The sequence below is a fragment of the Pogoniulus pusillus genome, chromosome 28 (genome assembly GCF_015220805.1).
Source record: "Pogoniulus pusillus isolate bPogPus1 chromosome 28, bPogPus1.pri, whole genome shotgun sequence".
Taxonomy (NCBI): Eukaryota; Metazoa; Chordata; class Aves; order Piciformes; family Lybiidae; genus Pogoniulus; species Pogoniulus pusillus.
The window spans coordinates 9,278,600-9,300,560 of NC_087291.1; the positions used below are offsets into that span (position 1 = coordinate 9,278,600).

The 21,961-nt window shown below is 40.9% G+C and overlaps 1 protein-coding gene across 2 annotated transcripts in view; it reads left to right on the plus strand.

The window, feature by feature from the left end:
• Nucleotides 1-21,961, plus strand: part of IGF2BP3 (insulin like growth factor 2 mRNA binding protein 3) — a 118,167-nt gene that overhangs the window by 13,675 nt on the left and 82,531 nt on the right. For both annotated transcript variants that reach the window (XM_064166949.1, XM_064166950.1), the window contains exon 4: nt 12,066-12,114. In XM_064166949.1, the coding sequence (XP_064023019.1) occupies nt 12,066-12,114 (49 nt within the window). The remainder of the gene's footprint in view (nt 1-12,065; nt 12,115-21,961) is intronic.

Sequence of the window (21,961 nt, forward strand, 5' to 3'; positions counted from 1 at the left end):
TGAGAGATGTGCATCATAATGTATGTGTTCTGATTGTGATAGTGTGTTTAAATCTACAGTGATGGTGGGAAAACTCAGTGCTCACTGATCTTCTTTTGAGAGAGAGAGATGCATAATCTCTGTGTTCTGTGAAAAAAGAATGGAAAATGGAGTTATTTAAAAGGTGGTAGTGGCTACCCTATAACTGCTTTATAGTGCACTTCTTAAAAGTTCTGATTTTCTAAATACTACTTTGAAAGTAAGAATAAATTAACTGTAAAGGTTACTAAAGAAAATACACCTCTGAAACAAATGATTTTTTAACAGAACTTGCCTTAAAAACAAAAAACCAAACAAACCTGTAAAATCAAAAAGTTGCATAATTTAAAAATAGATCAATTTTTAGCTGTTGACTCTTCCAATTGAACAGAATGAAATGATACTCTGAGGCTTTCATCAAGGCATGGTCTGAAAGCTTAGGGGTTGCTTTCTTATATTTATACTATACAAGCTTGTGCACACTAATCAAAGCTGTTAGGACAAAAGTAGAGAAGAGTGTTTTGATAATTCTTCAGAATGAAGTTTAATGAAAGAAATAATTGCATATTTCTATTAAGTAAATGTAAAAGAACTGTGGAAGTCTCCTTTTATGCTCAAGTTGCATGATGCTTTAACCATACCAGTGCAAAATACCTACTGTGAGTGTGGATTTACTGGTGTAGATGTACTTACCCTCTCCAGAATTACTGCCCTATAAAATAAAAGGAGAAAATAAGCTTTGTAGAGAATAGAAAGCTTTGCATGACTGATGATGCTTTATAAATTGAACTTCTTAGAACGACTTACTCAATTATTTTTCCTAGCAGCCTGTCTTTAGGTAAAAACTTAATGTGGGAAATATTGCGTGTGTGTGAAGTGTGTATAATACCTAACTCTACATTGCAGCTGGAAGGTGGTGTATTTTATACCTTGAGAGTATGTGTTTGTTTGGAGGGGAGAGTACATGGTTCTAAATAACAAACTTTTACTGTGACTATAGCTATGAAACTTTGATGCTATTTTGTCCCCAACCTTCTTTTTTTTTGGTTGTAATTCAATAGGAATTTATTTTGGGGGAGAACTCTTCAGAGAAAATTACTTATTAGAAATGACAATAATGCCTGAAAACCATAATCTGTTTCTTTTAGCAAGTAATGTAAGTACAGAAAAAGCAATTTCTTTTTAAAAAGATATGTCTAGTGATAGCATAAAAAAGACAAAGTCAAAAACCAGAGTGGTCACTTTCTATGACTTTTGGGGGTTGATAAGGGCAAGAGAAAGGAAGAAAAAAATATTTAGTGGTGATAGTGCAAAACCCACATATCCTAGCACTCCAGCAGAGTGAGTTAAACCTCATCTGATTTAGGTTGCTTGATCAGTTTAAGACCACATGGAATTGCCATTAGTAAAGAGGCAGCACTTGAGTGATGTTTCTTGTTGGTAGTCAATTAGTTCAACAGGGTGTCTTAGTAAAATAATTGCTAGAGAATCAAAGTGAGAATTAGGATCTGTGCAGTCTAGTCTTAGTTGTCGTGTGCATCAGTTTATACTTCAAAAGTCAGGTTCTATTTCTTATATGAATAAGATGTATTGTACTGAGTCCTTTCAGATGGAAGAGATGTATTTTTAAATGAAGTAATAGGGAATATACAATAAGCTTATATTTATCCTGTTATAAAACCGGGGAAGTGTTCTACTCAATCTCTTCCTGTTGGTGTAGTCTAAAAAATGTAAAAGAAGATATTTATCTTGCCACTGCTTTAAAAACTTTACTTGTTCTGTCTTGAGACTGAAAGAAGTAATGAGGATGTTATTATTACTACTACTTTTTAATTTAAAGAAACCACAACCACATGTGCAGGCTAACTGCAGGTCTGTGTTAGCCTTTGATGGAACATCAAAACACGGGCACAGTATCTCTTTAAATTCTCAGGTATGTCAGTATAGAGCTGTCCTCTTGCAATATTGAGCAATACACCTATTTATGAAGACAGTAATAGAAAATAGAAGTTTCAGGCAGGGTGGATGCAGAGAGAGAGCTATGTATGTACACACATAGGCACTATGTTTTTCAACACTAGAAAGCCCCTGAAATGTGGCTGTACCCTTGAAAATGTTGTTTCCTTCTGTGATCTTTGTAACTTTTTAGCTTATTTTGTTCTTTTGAGCAGTAAGACTTGATTCATTTTTTTAGATGTTATACAGACAGTGGAGTAATATCCTTGTTAATATCCCATCGTATTGTGGAAGAGACTTCAAAGTGCTATTGAGCCTGTTTGTTAGCTGAAGTTTTACACACAGTTAAAATCAGGCTCAGCAAGATGTTTCATTTACTCTAGTTACAGGAGGTAGATGATGATTTCAGCAACACAAGCATTTCAGTGTGTTTCTATTTCTCAGATCCCACAGGAATCTTCATTTTCTGAGGTAATTTTAGGAATTGCATATTAATTCCTGAGGTGTTGTGGGTTTTTTTTGTTGTTGTTTGTTTAGGCTTGGTTATTTTTTGGTGAAGTAGCCTGAGGTGGGTAGCAAACAGGCTTTCCCTTCAAGTGGTCTGTTTGGTGTGAAACAGGGAGGCAGTAGCAATGTAATGGCTGGGATAGGTCAGTCCCTGAACTCCCTTAATGCCTTGCTGGCATCAATCTCTAAATTATCTTGTTCAGGATAAGAAAGGTTTAAATTGAATATTTAATAGTTTAAAAAAAAAAGTACCAAATATAAGTCTGGCTGTTTCAGGCTGTGTTTCTTGCAATTACCTGCTGTAAATGGAGCAACTCTTGCTATTTCACTTCAAGCCTTATTTTGCTCCTCCACCCCAACAACTAGAACTGAATTTGGTTCATCTGGAGCACATAGTGAATTTGAACTGAGTATGAAAAACCTTAGTTTCATTTGAGCCTGACCAGAAAAAGACCAAAATGGCTTAGATCCCTGTTTATAGCTGTGATCTAAGGAATCTGGGAACTGTTTCTGATGTTCTCTGCAAACAGACTTGCAGTTGAGCAAGTTGGTCTCAGACAAATGCAGTTGCCACCACACTGCTATGGATGCTGTGGACTTTGCTTATGTATTTCCGTCTGAGAGGGGTGAGCCAATGAACTGTTTTAAAGACAAGGTCATGCCTCTTATACAAAAAAAATGCTAAATTGTCCATGGTATCTGTGTTACTTACATCCATTGGGTTTCTGATTGATGTGCAAACATCTGTGGAGTGAATGATGGTAGCAAGGAAGACATGCAGGGTAAAAACACTGAGAGTATCTACAGAAGGTGCTTCATGGAACAAAGTATGAGTTCTTTAATTTCTCAAGACTTCAGCTTTTTTTATTCAGAAATTACACTAAAGTATCACACTTCAGTTCATTTTTCTGCTTGGGTCCTTTCAAATGAGCTGAATTTACTGAGAATAACAACCCTCTTTCTTTTAACTTCCTATCCAGAGCTCTCCAGCCCCTAACTTGGCCATGTACTGTAGGGATGAAATATACAAGTTTCAGTCTAGAGCTGCTCCTTACAGCTGATGTGAAACATCACAGTTCATAATGGAACGAGTTACTACTTCAATTAGCAGTCCCTGTGGACACTGTAAAAACACAGGTGGAGGGACAGAAGAAGCTCTAAGTTATTTTGGTGGCTGAAGGAGAGGAGGGGTGAGGAGGAGAAAGATGGAGGATGGGCACTGTCCCCACATTAGGGGATTACTAGTATGTACCAGTCAAGATTTGAAATAAACAAATCTCTTTGTTTTTGGAAGTGTTTTTGTATTTAAAGACTTTTTTCCCCCCAGTGTTTCATGTCTCCTGTGTGCTTTCACTTATGTCCAAGTTAATGGCAAGTTAGTGATGGGATGGGGGAATCAATGACAACTGACCGTAGCTCTAAGTACTACAGTTGTTCAAGAAATACAGAACTCTGACCTGAAGAGGAGAGAAACTATGGCACGTAGGGGGAAAAAAAATCAAACACCTCCCAACAAGCAGTGAAAGAAAGGAAAAACCTAAACCCAACCCAAAGAATACTCCCCCCTATTTCAGCTTCTCCAAAATTTCATTGTGGGTGAAGACAAGAGACCTCAAAAGTCAAGCCAGAAATGTAGATGAAAGGCAGTCTTCCTAAAGGATACTGGATCTTCCCATTTAAAGCAATGCTTAATTCCTTAATTAAAGAACAGAATGAAATCTGAACAACTTTCTCTCATTAGCAACACCTGGAAAATGAAAGCTATTGAAATTATGAATTCAGCATTAATATGGTAATAGCAGAATCTTTACACTTTTCTTCTCAAAGTGTCTCTATAGACCACTCAAGGGAATTTACAAATAACGAGTGTAAGCTTTTAGTCTAAGGAGTGATGTGAAGATTTGTCAGACTGAAATCTGGAAGCCAGTGGTAGTAGATGAAAGCCTACAACTCAGCTCATCTATGTAACCATCAGCATTACAGTCAGGCTTACATCGGTTGCTAGTACCTATTTTGTGTGGTGTAACTGGTTGTGTCAGCATAAATCCTCTGGTTGTGCTTCTTGAGTTGTTGTATCCTGTCTGCAAATATCCAGCCTCTTTTCAAGTATTGGAGTTTATCCTGGCAGGGGAGCCCAGCCCTGTGCCCGGTTGTTTGGCTGGTGTCTTTAGGGTGTGAAGCTGTGTGGTGTGTACTGGTCCTCCACATAGCTTTCTGCTAGTTTGTCCTGGTGGAAGGTAACAACCAGATGTGGTGTTTTGCAGGCACCTGTAGAAAATCTGATCATCAGCACAGAGGCATCTGTGAGGTAACCCAACACCCAGAATTTTGATTCATGTTTCTGAGTTATTGCAGCTTTTCAAAGCAGCTACTTTGGGCTGTGTGTGCAAGATGAGAGGTAAAAAGTGTAGTTAGGAGCTAGCCATTGTTGCACATGAGCTTTGAGGAAGACTTTCTTTGTTTAAACTTTTGTGAAAATCCTTACTCTGAGTGGTAGCACAGAGTGGTTTTAAATCCAGGTCTGGGATTAAATAATGAGGCAACACAAAGAGAAATACTGCTGCAGTTTGCCTGTGGCTTAGCTAAGCTTTGTCTGCTTGAATTGCTGAGCTGGTTCTGAAATGGGAGCAGTAAAGTTCCCTCTTGAAGTATTCTACTGTCCAGATCAGCATATCAAAATAAGGAATGGAAATATGTGTTAACAAGTCTGTATTAGAAACCACTCTCCTTTCTCTCTTTCACAGATAAGGAGTCAAGATGAACTTCTTGGTTCACAAGCTAATGGCTTGATTTGATAAAATACAGTAACTGTCATCAGTATGCCTTGTAATATAGACTAGAAATTACTTACCTTTGAATAGAAGTGATATAACTCCTTCTCTTTGTCACTTAAATCTGACTGTGCTTTTATCAGAAATTCAGTGTCCTTTATTTAGGGAGTGTGACCCCTTGCTTTTGTATTTGCCAGTAATTACTAGAAATGAGCAAATAGAGATATATATACACACACAAATACATACCTTTGTAAAAAACATGGCTTAGAATGTGTTCAAAAAGGTTTGTTTTAGTGAGCTTGTTTCTGTTCATTAGGTGCTTTTGGTGACAAAACAAACAACTTAGAGGCCGAAAAGAATGTTTATGTCCATGGAGCTGCAGTGTGAAGTCAGAAGGCAGGCAGAGGCTGCAGCAGCTCTTACAGGACAAGTCACTCCAGTGGTGTAGTTGGCATCAGTATCTATGTTTGCCATGAGGAAAATGAGAAGTCTTCTCCCTCACTTTGTAATGAAAAAAGGTTCAATTTTTTCCCCCCAAATACATTAATATGCAACTAGAGTAAATTTTATTTCATTCTGTAAATCTGTTTGCCTCCCCTGTAAAATTCCCTTCTCACTAGAGGAACATTAAACACACTAATTCACTCTGTTGTGATCAAGCATCAGCTGCTTGTAGCAACCTGAGGGGGAGGAACTAATAAACTCGGGGTGTGTGTGTGTAAGAGGTTTGGTTGGATTTTTCTTGCCTGTTGTTCTTTTGTTGTCTGTAGAATGACCAATGAGACACTTCTTCCCCTGCCCCTGTAAACATAGTTGATTGCAGCAGCCTTACATTTGGCTATGGCAGTTGCTAACTTTGCCTCTATGACTGTTCATGACAAGACTTCTTTTGTACTGAAGTTGTTTCTTACCCAATTGCACTGGTCGCAGTCCACAGCAGTTGTGTGGTAGGTTGTTTTGGGGTGTGTGCTTGTGGTGGTGGTGTGTGTGGTTGTGTATTTTGGTATTTCATCCTCAGCTGTCTGTTAAGTTTGTGCTGTCAGTGAAGCAAGCTTGAGAAATGACGGGTTTTGTCTTCGCACAGCTCTTTGGAGCTCGGGGAGCAAAAGGGTTGCTGCAGTGAGAGGATTTGCAGGGACATCACGAGGAGCTGTCAGAGCTAAGGGACCACAAACTGGGAGGCATCACTGAGGAGTAACAGCACTCTGCAATGGTGGGCATTGGCATTCTCTGCATTTGTGTTGCTGATGTCAGGTGCCAAGACTTTTTCCAGGTAACCTGTACAGCAGTGCCTACCTAGAATGCCTGAAATGAGCAAGCTCTTGCCCTTTGCATGTTCCTAAGAGTAGTAAAGATAGACCATTTGCTTTCTATCCCATAGGTATTGAGTTCAAACAATTGAATGGACTAACATTGTTGATGTTCACTTGATCTCCTTTCAAACATGTTTAACTCCTTTTTTTTCCCCCCGTAGCCTCTTGTTTTAAAAGTGCAGGTTTGCACTGTGTGGGTTTAAGGTGTCAATGCTGTGCACAGCTCGTGTGGCTGCTGAAATAAGACACTGTTACATGGAGTTATTGTGGAGAAATTAGAATGAAGGAGGTAGCAGGTCTCAGAGGAGAGGGAGGATGACGAGAAGGGTCTGATAAGAGTGTGGGCGAAACAACAGTGTGGAGGCGCTGTTGCTTTGGTACTCATGTGGATGCTCCCCTCTGAAGTTGTGACACCTGAGAGATACAAAATGACAACCAGGAGTGAAATCAAGATACATTGTAAGTGTCTTTTAATTGTTTGTCCTGTTGTGTTTGTTTTGTTCTTCTTTTATCCCCAAATTGTCTCTTCAGGGGAGGTGCAAGCCTTATGTAACTTACCTTTAAGGATCACACAAAACATATGAGTTTGTATTAGTGAGTTAACATATAGTGAGACTTTATTCAATGCAAAGATACACACCCAAACACTTTCTGATACCTATTTAATCCTGGAAGATTTTGATTGGGGAGGGGGGAAGAGAGAGAGGGAGTAAAATATAGAGTCATTGGACACTGGAATGGGCTGCCCGGGGAGGTGGTGGAGTCACGGTCCCTGGGGCTGTTCAAGGCAAGATTGGATGTGGCACTTGGTGCCATGGTCTAGCCTTGAGCTCTGTGGTAAAGGGTTGGACTTGATGATCTGTGAGGTCTTTTCCAACCCTGATAATACTGTGATATATATATATGTATAGCGAAGAGAGAAGAAAAGACGACACAGGAGAACCCTGAAATTTGGTTTCCTTCCGTCCTACTCCCACCATCTTTTCCATAGAATCAAGCAGGTTGGAAGAGACCTCCAAAATAATCCAGTCCAACCTATTATCTGGCCTTATCCAACCAACCAGACCATGGCACTAGCTGCCCCATCCAGTCTTCTCTTGAGCACCTCCAGGGATGGTGCCTCCACCACCTCCCTGGGCAGCCCATTCCAATGCCAATCACTCTCTCTGTGAAGAACTTCCTCCTCACATCCAGCCTATACCTCCCCTGGCACAATGTGAGGCTGTGTCCCCTTATTTTTGCTCAGATGTGTTTCCTATTACTTCATTTGTGGAAGGTTCTTGTGGGTTGGGACCATTGGTTGGCCCTGTGTGTATGCTCCATTTGCTTACAAGAGATTACTCCTTCAGTGATCACCGAGCTGGCTTTTAGCAAGTTGTCCATTTTAGTAGTATGCCACCCTCTCTGTCTCTGTACACACATGTAGCACTAATATGCTGCTTCCCTTGTGAAGGGGCACAGGGATGTCTTTGTTTCACCTGCTCTGTGTTGCAGAGATATTCCTGTCTTCCAAGCACAAGACTCCATGCTTCAATATCCCCAGAATAAACATGGTGACAGAGTCATCAGCGTGGCTTGAAGTAACTGAATCTAGTTATTTGCATAATAACTGAGAACAAGGATGAGAATGTGTGCAATTGTCTTAAGGAAAAAAAATACTGCCCAATAGTTATTTATGGACTAATTTTATACAGAAACCAGCAACTCTGTTTTCCTGCCCAATAAAAGATGTTCTGAGTGTCTTTGAAAGAGAAACAAGTGGGAATACCTGTTGACCTGTGAACTAGAGCTTTCAGAAACTTTCTTATGATACAGAGCACAAACATAATTTGCCCAAGCTTCTTTTTCTTCAGTTGACATCTATTTGCACTGCCTATTTAAAATGGAAGCAATGAATTAAGAAATCTGCTTAAACTGGAAAAAGCGCATGCACAAGGCTTACATGAGTCACACCAATGAGATATGCTGACAATGTTTACTAGGGTTTTATTAAGACTAGCCAAAATCGTTGCAATAAAATATCTTTGTGAGATTTTTCCAGGACTATTTCTTGTTTTCCATATCTGGTATGAATGCAAGTAGCTGTAAAGTAACAAAACTTATGATTATTTAAAAATAAAACAAGCTCCTAAAACCTCTTTAGGCTTATGCTGCCTGGGAAGTGACAGCTGTAGGAGCTTTGTGTGTATTGTACTTGTAAGAAAATGAAGATTAGGAGGAAGAGAGGAAGCATCCTGAAAGAGCTAACATAGTCTGAGAAGAGAGACTATTTCCAAAACGCTGCTGCTCCCCACCTGTTGTGCAGAATTTCGTTCCTGCACACAAGTGCACTTTCTGAGGTCCAAAGTCCTTTTAATGGAAGCTGTTGCCACTTGTAGAAATCAGTCAGGTGCAGCTTTCTGCTTTGGCCTTCTCTGTATGTTTGTATTTGGTTTGGGGTTTATCTTGAAGTTGAGTTGCACACAGGTGATGGCAAATTGCTAGTGCCACCCTGCAGTGAGGAGCTGCCAAAGCAATCTGTCCAAGTAGGAGCTGTGCAGGTATTGCAGTTGTCTGCTTGCTGCTAGTTCAGTGCTTGTTCTGGTCCTGGGCACCCAGAGCCACCTCCATAGTTTCTATTCTTTCTGTGTGGGGGGAAAGGAGTTAGCAGATGTGTGTGTTTTTAGGGAATTTGAAGAAATATGTTTATACTTTTTAATAAACAGAAGTGGTGTTTTGATCTTTTTAAACAGAAGCTGATAGCAATTGGAATGGAGAAATTTCCATGTGCTTGTGATCTCTTATCCTACACTGCTTCTGTGAGATTTCTCTCTCGGCCATGCAAAGCTTCCTTCCTTTTGCCTTTATATCTATTCAGCAGAAATGATGTTGATGCATGTGAAAGTTTATTATCTTTTTTACAAGACTTTAACCTCGTGCATTAGGTGACAAAATTAATTAGTGTATACAGCCAAGCAGCTGATGAGTGTTTGAAATGAAATGGTTCACACGGCTACTTTATAAGTTTTGAAAGTACCTTTTTAGTTCTGTACTACAGGTGTCTCACTGTTGCCATAAAATGAGGTTCACAGCAGGACTGTACCCTTTTTGTACTTGTCTTGCCTTCTCCTTTGGATGTGTGAACATGATAGAAGAAATGGTAATTAAGGTGCCTTTTTTGCCCCTTGTTCCTGTACTTTCTTGTTCTTCCTTCTCCCTTCTGTGATGTTCAAGTTACTTCTGTGCTACAAACGTTGTAAACTGCATCAAACTTTTCAGTCTCTCCAAGTCATGTTGGAATCTCAAACCCCACATATCTCTGAGTTTCATGTTATGTCCTTTATTGTCTAAGTCAGTGAATGCTTGCTTTCCCCCTCCTTTTTCTTTTTGGTCTGTCTTTCTGGAGTTGGGTAGGAAAAGATAAGATTTTCCTTCTGGAATGAAACGTGAGATGGGAGCTCTGTGTGTGAAATCTTATAGATGTGCTTCTGGGTAGGACTTCTCTCCCTCTCCTAACCAGTGGGCATACACTGCTCAGTGGGAGGCTTTGCTGTCTAGCTTGATGTGGAGCTGGGGCAAGACCTGTGGTTGGTGTGCTGGCTGGGCTGTTGTGTGCTTGGATCCTTCTGTGAGTGGCACTCTTAGCTATGAAACTTGGGAGTTTTAATTTGAATCTACTAGTGTGAGCAACTAATGGCATGACGTAGTTTGAAGCACATGGAATAGCACATTGGCTGCCAATGTTGTGGTTTGGGATTTTTCTGCTTTTACATTTCCCGGTATTTTTAATATTGAATGAACATCCCTTTTCATCTTCTACTTTAGGACCCAGCTTTCAAGTCACAGGTCGCTGTGTGGGACATGTCAGAGCAGTGTATCAGTAGCCTGTGGTGGTTGTTTGGTAGTGTTGCTAGCTAAGATGACAGTTGAAGGGAATCTTTGCAAAGGAAATGTTCTCCCCCTTCCTGTTACAGTCAAGCAGCTCCTGATTACTTTGCACTCTTGGAAATGAAAGCTTAAACAAGGTTGTGTGCGATTCGTGTGTTTTGTTCTCCTTTCCTTGCTTATTTGTATGACCAAAACCCTGAAATCGGCTCTGACCTGGAGAGGGAGCAAAAACAACTGAGTGATGCTGCACGGCTGAAAGCTGTCCATCTTTTCTGGAGGAAGTGCTTTTTTCTTGATACCATGGTCACTGTAGTGTTGGAGGTGATGCCTTCATGTCAGAAGTTTTGAGCAAGGTGGCTTTGTGCTGGAAGCTTCGTCTGTGCCCCAAAGAAAGCTTGTGAGAAAAGCATTTCAAGATGTAAAACTCGCTGTAGGCATAGGTGGGTGGTGGTGTTAGGGAAAGGAGCGTGATTTAAAAGGATCCGTGGGGAGAAACCGAAGCTTTCAGTTCTATTGCTAGGCAGGAACATTTCTAAACCCTGTTTTCTTTCAAGGTTTCTATGGTCCACATAAGTTTAACAAACTTCTCTTCAAAGACTTTTAAGTGTGAATTGTTTTCTGTGATAGGTCAGTACTGAGCAATTAGAACACGAAGTGTTTAAACACAAACCTCTTACCTGAGCCACTTAGATGAACCAAAATGGGGGTGAGACTTTCCAAGGTAGCCCAGTCTGTGCTCTCTCATCTTTCCAGCACAGTCAACCAGACCCCAGCAGAATGCCTTACCTGAGTTCAGCTGGAACTGTGTTAATCTACACATTCTTGTAAATCCCGAGGGGTTTGTGGCATCTCTGGCATTTACTTGTTCTCTCAGTTTGGGGGAAGGGAGGAGACAAAGGACTTGGCTGTGAAGGCAGCCAGCACACTGCCAGGCTTTGCAGTAGCACTTCAAAGTGAATGTTTTGTTTACTAGATAAGTGAAAACTGATGTAAATTTGGGCTGGAGATACAATGGGTTTACTGATGCTTGCCCCCTTCTCCTGATCAGAGATTGAGAATGCCAGTCATGTAGATGTTAGAAATCACTCCGTCATTTGACTAATGAAAAGCTTAATATCAAATGTCTTATTGGAATTTATATTGTTTTCTTTCAAGGAATGCAGACTCCTGAAGCACCTTAAAAGGGGGAAAAAAAAAAAGGGGGGGGCCCAAAAAAACAACCCAACCAACAAATAACACCAACGAATTTCTTCAAGTGTGTGTAGGGGAAACCCAGTACCAATGCCCGGGATTATTGCGCTCATGTGTAACAGAGGACTAGATACTGAAGGTCTTAAAGCTGAAATGTAAAGTCTCCAAGAAAAGTGGAGACTTCATGAAATGTAACAGCTGTCAAATGTGTAACGAGTATTTCTGTAACAGCTCTTTGGACTTGAAATGGTTTTGACCTGACATCCCCCTCGCAGCGATCTGTTGGGTTTTTTGGAGCTGCGTATTTAGTTTTACCCCTCTTAGTATGACAGATGCTAAAATGTGTGACACTGCTATGTATAGTCTATCTTGCAACAATGTTTTCTTCCTGTGTTGTTGTTGTTTGTTTTCCCAACTATTTTCTTTAATTTGTCTGCAGGAGTCGGAAGCTTCAGATCAGAAATATCCCGCCTCATTTGCAGTGGGAGGTAGGAAGCTACTTTAATATCTTATTTCTGTGCTTAAAACCTGTGTTTCTCTTTCCTTCTTTATCCACAAGACTTTTCCCCTTCCCCCCTGCTTTCACTTGCTTTGCACACACCACCCATTCTGTTCTGGGGAAAAATCCTTTGGAAGAAGGAACAATAGAGCCTTCTAAGCAATTCAGATAACTGTCTTCATTTCTGCTCTCCGAGTTAACCATAAAAAATGCTGAAATGAATTCTTTGGTGAATGCTGACTTCCTGATAGAGTCACTCTTTGACTGAAAGCTTGTCCATTTTGGACCTTGTTGGTGTCTGGTGTATGAGTTCAGTAAAGTTAATGGAAGTTCATATTTAAATACTGGTTTGAAACCTTTACTGAAGCAGACATTTAATGCTGATGCCATTTCAGTTATTGGCTCTTGCTGATACATTGTGTGCTTGCTGTTTACACTCTACAAATAGTGTTATGATTTTTGCAGTTATAATTGGGCTACTGTGAGAATGGGTATGTTTTCTTCACTATTCTTCTACCTTGTATGTGTTTAAAACACTATTTTCATGTTTCACTAGTGGTAAGTCATCCTTTGACCTGAGGGAGATTAGAGGGTGGAGGGTTTGAGGATAAAGCTCCTATACTGTTGTTCTCTGAGCAGGTTTGGTCCTCTGCCTTCCTCTGACTTTGTCTCTGCAGCTACTTCTTTGTTTGCACTGCCTGATTGCTTCCTAGCTTTGGAGAAAAATGGAGTCATTGCTCTGTCCACTCTGGTCTGTCAGTGACAGGATTTCAGAGAGATAGCAGCACATATCAACCCTCACTCAGCTAAACCACATCCACCACTTTCTCTAAATTTCAAATTAATAATAGTTGAGGGTGGCTCATTTGAGGGTTGACTCTTTTTTTTTTGGTACAAACTCTCTGAGGGATTTTGGTGGAATTAGTAAGTATCAAAGCAGGTATATAATTCAGAGAAATGTGAATAAACACAAATATAAGCACTGCTGAGAAGAATGCATTGAAATGCTTTCACCTGCTTGCCCCTCCTTACACACATGTAGCAGTTATTGGTTGTGTGTTGCAGGCACTTACCTCGTTTCCCATTTGCTTTTTGATTTTCAAATGTTGTCCTTCCCTCTTCCTACACTGCTGTGGTTTCTGTAATGACATCACTCGGACAGATGTTCCCTCTGCCCTGTGTTTTTAAAACTGGCTTCCCTAAGTTCCCACAGAAGTGTTAAAATTGTCACTATTAACATTTCAACCTTGCCTAGATGTCCTGAAGTTACTTGTATAGTCCTAATTCTTCAGGCACAGGATTTAGAGCCCTCAAAACAACTTCTACAATACCCATGCGTTGTCTTCCAATTGCCAAGTACAGTACACCCATAAACTTTCTGAAGTTTTGTTTTAATTGCCAGTGGTCTGTCACTTCTGCACTAAGCAGGTAAGTCTGGTATGTTCCCAGGAATGCTGACAACAAAATACAACATCTGATGATGAAGTGAGTCAGGCAATGATATAAAACTTACCTTGGTCTCTGGTATCACTGTTCGGTGCTAAAATGTTCTCTTCTGAAGTCTGTAGAAACAATTTTGCATGATTCCTCCTTAAAACAAATCCTGTTTGCACCCAGTTGCTTGGTAGGGAGGGTAAAAAGTTTATACATACAGAGGGATTCATATTGCACCAATGTTCTTGCATATTGTGTTCTGAGGGGATGGTGTGTGCACATACGTGTGGCAGCTGGAGCAATTTCACTTAAATTGTTTCTTATAGTCCCTCTGTGCCAATTTGCTTGCCTCATCACTCCTTTGTTAATTGCTTGAGTCAAGACTGACTTCTAATGGGTGTGAAATCTTTAAAACCAAAGCAAAACCAACTGATGGAAGAAGTCTCCAGGTTAGTTCAGCACCTTCAATACTGAAATACAAAACACACTTAGTATCCTTTAAGGTTTCTCTTTTTAGAGTGTCATAGGGATATGTGAAAAGAATGAAAGAAGATTGAATGGTTTTGTGATCATGATTAAGCAGGTTATATTGTCATTCACTTCAAGTGTTTTTTACACTCTGATTTTGATATAAAATGAAGAGACTACATGGGAACCCACTCGTGTGTGCCCCTAGCAGTTGGTGCATGTGCCTCTGACGGGATGCTTTGGACATGTTCTGGTTGCCAGTGTGTCGCACAATGTTACCTTTATGTCCTGGGCCATGTGGGATTGAGACCCAGTGAGGGTGGATGTACACCCATGCCCAACAGAGGTGGTCCCTGCTTGTAAATAGTCACCCACAAAATCTCTTACAAGGTGCCCATCATTTTCTCAAGTGCAGCTCCTTAAACTTGGAGAAAGCAGGGCTGGAAGAGTGGTCCCATAGGCACTTAGCTGCAGTGTTTGTAGCATGAAGTGTAAGAGCTTGGTAGTAGCCTCTGACTGCTGAGAACCCCAGAGAACAATATAGTTCCTTCTGTTTTTTACAACTGGACAACCCATCAGGAAATAAATTGAGGCGGTTCTGTGCTGTGTCAGCTGAGGAAGGTGTCCCAGTGCTAATATGGGTGCTGCTTTCTCGGTGCAGAGGGGAGCTGGCTTGCAAGATACATGAAATGCCAGAGTAAACTATTTTCTTGTGGAAATCTTCAAACTGTTTCACTGCTTTACCCCCCTACCTTTCTATCAGGCTGTATGCCTGTTGAGTGAAATCTAGTGCCTTTAGTGATGTGGAAGAGAGAGCACTGAACTTCAGAGTTAAGGAAGTCTTGGCTTCCCCTTGCAAGAAACTGGATGTTCTGAAGAATTGTATGAGGTAGGATGCTTGACCTATAGTTATCCCATACAGATTGGCAAATAACCACTGAATGTAAATGGCCACAGAGCAAGAAGCAGGTACTAATGAGGCTCTTCATAGACCAAGCATATGAATTCAGATCACATGCTTTTCTGGCTGCTGTTTTGATGCAAAACATTCCAACTAGTTTTCTTCTTCACATAGATTGAAGTTACTGAACACAAGGCTGCCTCTTGCAGCCAGCCATAGCAGTTGGACTTGTTTCCTTTGGGTAATGCAAAAGGTTCACTCTGTACTTATCAGACCATCATGGTACAAGTAATAAAGGTAAGATAACCCTTTTAGACTGTGTTCAGCCCCAAGTGGTGGAAGAAAGGCAGATAACAACCTCTGTAATCTGCTGAGTTACCACGGTGAAACGAACCCGCAAGATTGCTATCCTGAAGAACTGACTCTTAGAGTGCAGCTGGAAAATATAGAATTTTCATGTGTTCCAAGGCATTCAAGATTAAGTTTTTACTAAATTTGCCTGGTAATTAATTTGAACTTCAAGAAGGGTTTTTTTTGGGCAAGGTTCTGCAGACTTCTGTACCTGTGGATTGGAAATACTCTTGTACTTTTTGTCCAGCTAGGAGAAACTCAGTGTGAAGGGAGCATCACTCTGAACTAAAGAAAAGGTAGGACTTGCCTCAGATTTTAAGTGAAGCCCAGGCTGGTAGAATCTGTCCATCATCATGTTCTCATCCAGCAGATCACTTCCATTTTCCCCACTTCCTTCACTGGACACTCTTAGTTTCAGGACTCTGGATCAGTGCCCATCTTCCATAAAAGCATCATCACTTCTGGAATGTGTCTTCATCCTTTTATTCTGTTTGCATATAAATTGCCTATAGAGGTTATTGTATCATCTTAGTAGTCTGAAGGACATGTACATGATCAGACTATTTTGAGATGGGTTTGATTGGTCACAAAGCTGTTGTGAGGTAAACCCTCAAACAATCAGTGCACTTCAGTGACAGTAGATGGGGATTTTCCCCCTCTGCCCTTTTCTCTCCATACTCATCAATTAGGGTATCCAGATGGATGCTAAGAATCACTTCAAGTGGTAGGTTTGGCACACCACCTTTTCTCATTCTCCACACAGCTCAGTGTCATCTTTCTTGCTGGAATCAAGCACCCTGGCTCTATGGTTTCTGCCGAAAACTACACAGATCTCTCTTACTCTGTCCTGAACTGCAGCCTGTAACATAGTGTTTTGATTCCTAATTTGTAACCACAAGTCATTCCTCTCTCAGCTTCTGAGCCTTCAGCACTGGAGGTGTATTCACAAAACAAAATGATATGCCGTCTAGAAAGAGCTCTAAGTGTGGAGATTTAAAAGTGAAGTACCTGGAGCTGTTCTCATTCAACGTGACAGGGATCCAAGTATAGCTCTTCTGGGGAAGGAACTGTTATGTGAAATGTCACTTTTCTGTTCTTCTTCCTTCCTCTTAAAACGTTTTCAAACCAGCTTCTTTGGTGCAGAATATGCTTCAAGGGATTTTCTTCCCAAATATTTTTTCTGTGTTTAGCGAATAAAGTACTAGAGAACAGACTTTCAGGACACAGATGGTGCCAGAGACAGCACTTGCTGGCTCAGCAGGAAGGTACCAGTTGAAGAGTTCCCACTTATCTTCTGTGGGTTTATTTCCTTATTGGTGTGTAGCAGATAAACAGATACACTGCTGATGAACTTTGTAACAAATAAGGTAGATGAAGAGCCCAGGCTGTGCAGCGTGAACCTGTTGAGTTGAGCAGAGAAGCAAGAAAAACATTGTGAATGTATATTCCTAGCTCTGCTGTGAGACTTGCAGGTTGCTTTCAGGGGCAGAAAAGCGTGGGAAGGGAGGTCTGATTTAGCTCTTCCAAAGGAAAAAGTGTGTTACTAAAACCAGTTTGCTTTTCCTCACTTCTTCATGGAGATGACAAATGAAGTCTCATAGTTATGCTAAGACCTCTGATGTTACAAATTCTCCAGGAAAATTATAGTAATGGAAAACAGTTTCTGGATCAAAGCTGTGATGTGAGTGCAGGTTCAGCATTGAGATTGCTATCACTGCAATGAAAGCCTGAGCTGTCTCCACTCACCTCAAATTTAAAACCCATCTTTCAGTTTCTTCAAAAGAATCAGGACTGATTCTGATGGTGAGCAAATGTTAGTAAATATCCTTACGCATGACTGTTCCCAAGATTTGTAGTAGCTTGTGTTGCTTCTTGGATTAAAACATGAGCTGTGTAGGCTGGGCTGGCTGCTTTATTGTTCTTTAGAAACACAGTGTAAAAACTGAACTCATTGAAGACTACCTGCTTATCATGCAGCTTATTCTAGAATATCAAGAATACGAGGAGGAGAGGTGGGGTTTAAGGAAGGAAAGGAAAAACATGACACCATTGCAATAAAGAATAAGTTAGAACTATACAAATCTGGTATTTCTCACAAAGCAACATGTACAGAGGAGATGTAGGAATGAGCTGAGCTACAGTGGAAAGAGTTCTAGAAGAAAGATGGATTAACAGAGAGGTTTAGAATGTATTGAAATACGATCTTTCACCATAAGCCTCTTCCAAGAATCCCAACTTAATGTAGTGCTATAAAAATAATGAATGGCTATAAAAATGCTAGCAAAATTTGAAGTGTGCACAAATTATCTGCTGGTGTCTGCCAGGTGTGGGAATTTCTGTTAGGAATCATTTTTTTCTGTTTTCTCCTCATCAGGCTGTAAGCTGTACTTTGTGCCAGTAACCACTGGCCCTCTTCAGCAGGAGTACAGACAACTGTGGTAGTTGTCTATGTATTTGAGGAGTTATGATGTTTAGGGAGGGTTGAGGAGAGAGTTTAAGATCTTTCAGTCTCTTTTCAAGGCTTATTTCTATGCAATTAATTGTTCCTTATGTCTTCTACCTCGGAATGTCCCCTCAGGTATCTACAGAGTATTTGCTGTAGTTACAGATCACTTTGAGCTATTATCTTATCTCTTGTCCATTTGCACTCTTTCAGCCTTGTGCCATCTTCAAATTTAATAAACAGGAACCTAATGCAACACTAAGGTGTGGTGGTTCCTACAAACTTTATGGAATGGATCTCCTTAGTTTGACAGTAGGATGGTAATGGCTACTACGTTGCAATGATTATGAGGTCAGCTTCTCATCTGCTGTTGTAGTGTTGGCTATTTGCCTCATGTGTCTGTCATAGAGGACAGTGTCAAAAGCCTTCTGAAAAGATATCTCCTGTCCTCTATCACTCTGTTATAGAGAAATAGAGTTACATACATCAGACAAAGGCTGGATAGTGATGCTGTGCTTATTTTGGTTCCTAACTACAGGACTGAGGCTAGAGAAGCCCTTGGGGCAATGCTGTGTCTGTGGGAAGCATTACTGCCTCCTGGTCTTGGATCTATACCCAGAGGAGTATGAGTCCTGCTTTTGCTCTTCTTCTGCCAAAGGGACAAGAGATGCTGATCATCTTTCCTTCCTCTGCCCTGGGTCCCACACTCTGAATTAACTCTTTTGCCTAAGCTGCACATATTTCCCATGTTTGAACTGCTCTTAGCAGGGGAGTCAGACTGACATACAAAAAGGGAGCATGCTTGTGGCAGACCACTCAGTTGTGCACTTAAGACAACATACTAACTTACGATGGGTTTTTTAACTGCCTGGCTTAGTCATAAGGGGTGATATTTGCAGGTATATGTGAAGTAGTAAACACCTTCTGCAGGTGTTTAAAATACAGGATATGGGAGTAGAGATCCTTAGGTAAACATGCAAGAAGCTTATTTCTCACTTGGAATGATTTATTCGTATGAGAGTGTTGGCTGCAGTAGTGTTGATAGTTGTCTTACAGTTATAAACAAGAAAGAATCCAAGAGGAAAAGTATTTGGAGGAATTGGGGCTGTAGCATTTTTTGCTTAAATCAGAATCTTATTGATAGTAATGCTTTGATCAAATGTCTGCTCACATTTAAATGTTAGTATCCCAGGTGCCCCTGTTGGTGGTGAACGTGCTGTGCTTTTTACTACAGTTGTAGGCTTAGAAAAGTAGCACCATGCTAGTTAACACAAGTCTTTTCTGTAAGAAACTTGTATGACAGTAGCTCAAGAAAGGCATAGAGAAGTTAGAGGTGAGGCCAGGGCTCTTCTGCTCTAAGCACATGGAAGTTGTGGAAGGTGGTTTTCCAACCATAGCAAGTAGACATAATGCCAGTACTGTTCCAAAGAAATATGAAGACTCACTAATTCAGATGATTGACACAATTCAGAGGTGTGAAAGCTGCTCTTCTTTCTGGTGGCCCAAGTGAAAAGTTGCAAGAACAGGAAGTTGAAGTTTTGGAAATTGATGCTGCAAGAAACATGGTGTCAGGGTGGTTGTTCAGGCAGCCACTTTGACTCCTACGGCAGAGGCAAAAAGGTTGGCTGAGCATCTTTGGCAGAACACACTGAGGTGCTAAAGCTGTTTGACCAGAATATTAAGCAAGCTGGAATACTTTCTACCTTCTCTGAACATGCTGAGTAGCAAGCTGCAGTGACTTCAGGGTGTGTTTTGTGAGCCGTCAGTTAACCCTCCTACGGAAGAGTAAGGACAAGAAGTGAAGGGAAACATCCACTTGGACCTGAGACTTGTAATATGTTGTCTTATCCAAGTCGTTCAGCTTTGTGATTCAGTGAGTTATCTAGATCTCTGTTGGAGCATGAGCTGCTTTAGACTGTGGTGGGCTCTAATGTCAAAGCAGAGAAAACAAGTGAATTTTGAGTGTTAAATGTGAACATTCTAATGAAGCTATGTAAAAGCTCTATCATTAGAGGTTGCATTTCTGAGTCTGTCTTATTTTCTCACATTCAGTGTGAGAAATAGGTTAAGAGATTTTTGGGTTGGGTTTTTTTCACTTTTTGAAGAAATGATCCAGTGTGCAGCTGTTTGATCCATGCAGATGTTTGATCCAGACTTTGCCTCATTGATATTTGTTCCATTGTCTTGCGACTGAGATGAGAACTTCTGTTTTGGTGACTGCTTTCCCATTGTCTAGGATAACGGAAGGCACAACCTGTGATTCTTCAACTGTTCAGAAATGTTCTAATACCTAATCCAGCTGCTAGCAAGCAAGAATTTTGGCATTGTCACCATGAGGTTGCTTGGCATTGTTAGAACAATGTGTTGCTCACAAGCCTGGAATAATACAGTTACTTGTTTACCCTGTCACTCATAGTGACTCTGAAACTTGAGAAACCTTAGAAGACATACAGAGCCTGCTTGATTCAAAACACTTCTTGGGAAACCAGCCACCAAATCTGAGTTTTTATTTGCAGTTCTAGAAAGGTGTCTCTGAAGACCTTTGTTAAAGGGCTCCATTGCCAAAGTCTTGCTCCCTTTATCTATAACTTAAGGAGTCAGTGCTGGTGTGACCTCTTTATCCAGTGTTGTGATGTGTCCTTTAACAGAATTACAAAACTGGTCAGTTGGAAGTGATCTCAAGGGATCTGTAATCTAACTTTCTGCTCAAATCAAGGTCTGCATTGAGTTCAAACCACGTTGCTCATGGTTGTCCAGTCCTGCCAACTTCTAGGAATGTCATTTGAGCCATCTCTCTGGGTGACAAGATATAAGGATTAATTGTTATGTTAGTAAGGATTGTACTTGGTGAGGACTTCCGTTGTGTCAGCTTAAGTTTCTTGTCTCTAGTTCTCCTGCCCTGCAGTTCTAAGAGCCTGTCTCTATCTGCTTTTGGGCTCAACATGGCTGGTTTCCCCAGCCTCTTCTCAATGGACAGGTACTTTAGCTCTCAGTAGTCTTGATGGCTTTTCATTCATTTCAGGTTCTCAGTGTCTGTCTTGTACTCCAGGTCCCAAGGCTGGATGCAGTACACATGTGTTTTGGTGGTCCCTTCTCACTTTACATTGATTGACTTCCCTCCATCTATCGTCTCTACTCCTGTTAAGACAGCCCAGGTTGTATCTGACCAGCTTTGCTGCCAGAACACAGACCTGGCATGTGCTCAGCTTGCTGTTCACCACTACCCAACATGGTCTTTTCAACAGAGCTACTCTCTAACAAGCCACTCCTTAGCCTGTATCAACACGCAGGAGAGTATTCCTTTCCCTGTGCAGGACTTTGCATTTTGTCCTTCTTTAATTTCATCAGGTGGTTGTTAGCCTGTTCTTCTACCCAGAGATCTCTCTTGCTGGCAACCCTGTCCTCTGGAGTGGTCTTATCCCCAGACCTGAGGAGGCTGTGCTGTAACACCTTCTCCAGGTCATTGACAAGGCTATGGAGTGGGGCAGGCCCTAGGAGAAATCAGTTGTTACTGGTCTCCAGGTAGTGTGGCCAGACAGTACTGCTGTCTGAGGCCAACTATTACTTGTTACAGCATTATTTCCAGAACTTAAGCTGAACACAGTCTCTGCCATCTGCCACCTGCATGCATAGGAGGGGGAAAATGTCTAGGAATGGTATTGCATCCTTGCACATAGAACTTAGCACTGGCTAAATGAACCTGTTGTTCAAACCACCCTTAAGTGAGACAGCTGTGAAGTGAAATAAGCAGCACCAACACGCTACTGCTTTGCTCATGTCAGAGGTAATTGCATGATCTTGTTTCTCACTGAAACTTGATTAGTAAAAAAAACCACCCAAATCCACCCAGGGCCTACTTGGTGGAAACTGTAGCTTTTGAGAACTCTTTTCAATTTCAATGCAGCTTCAGTATAGCAAATTGTAATGTGAGTGCAAAGTAGAGTTTTGACCTACAAAAAAGTGTACTCTTATCCCTGCTGATGCTATTGACAGCTGTGCACTCTTTCACACTTAAATCTGGTCTCTCCTAATTAATTTGTGAAGCCTGATATCTTAAATGTTACTCACTAAGGTTTATCTGTGTGAAATGATGAAGCAGTAGCTCATCCTGGTGTTGGGCCTTCTGTGGAGATGCTGGAAATGCAGTCTGAAAGGATCTGATGAAGTTAGATGCAGCACTCTCTTTTTGTTGTCATGTGTGAAGCTGTTGGTAAAGCTACATGCTTTTATAAACAAAGA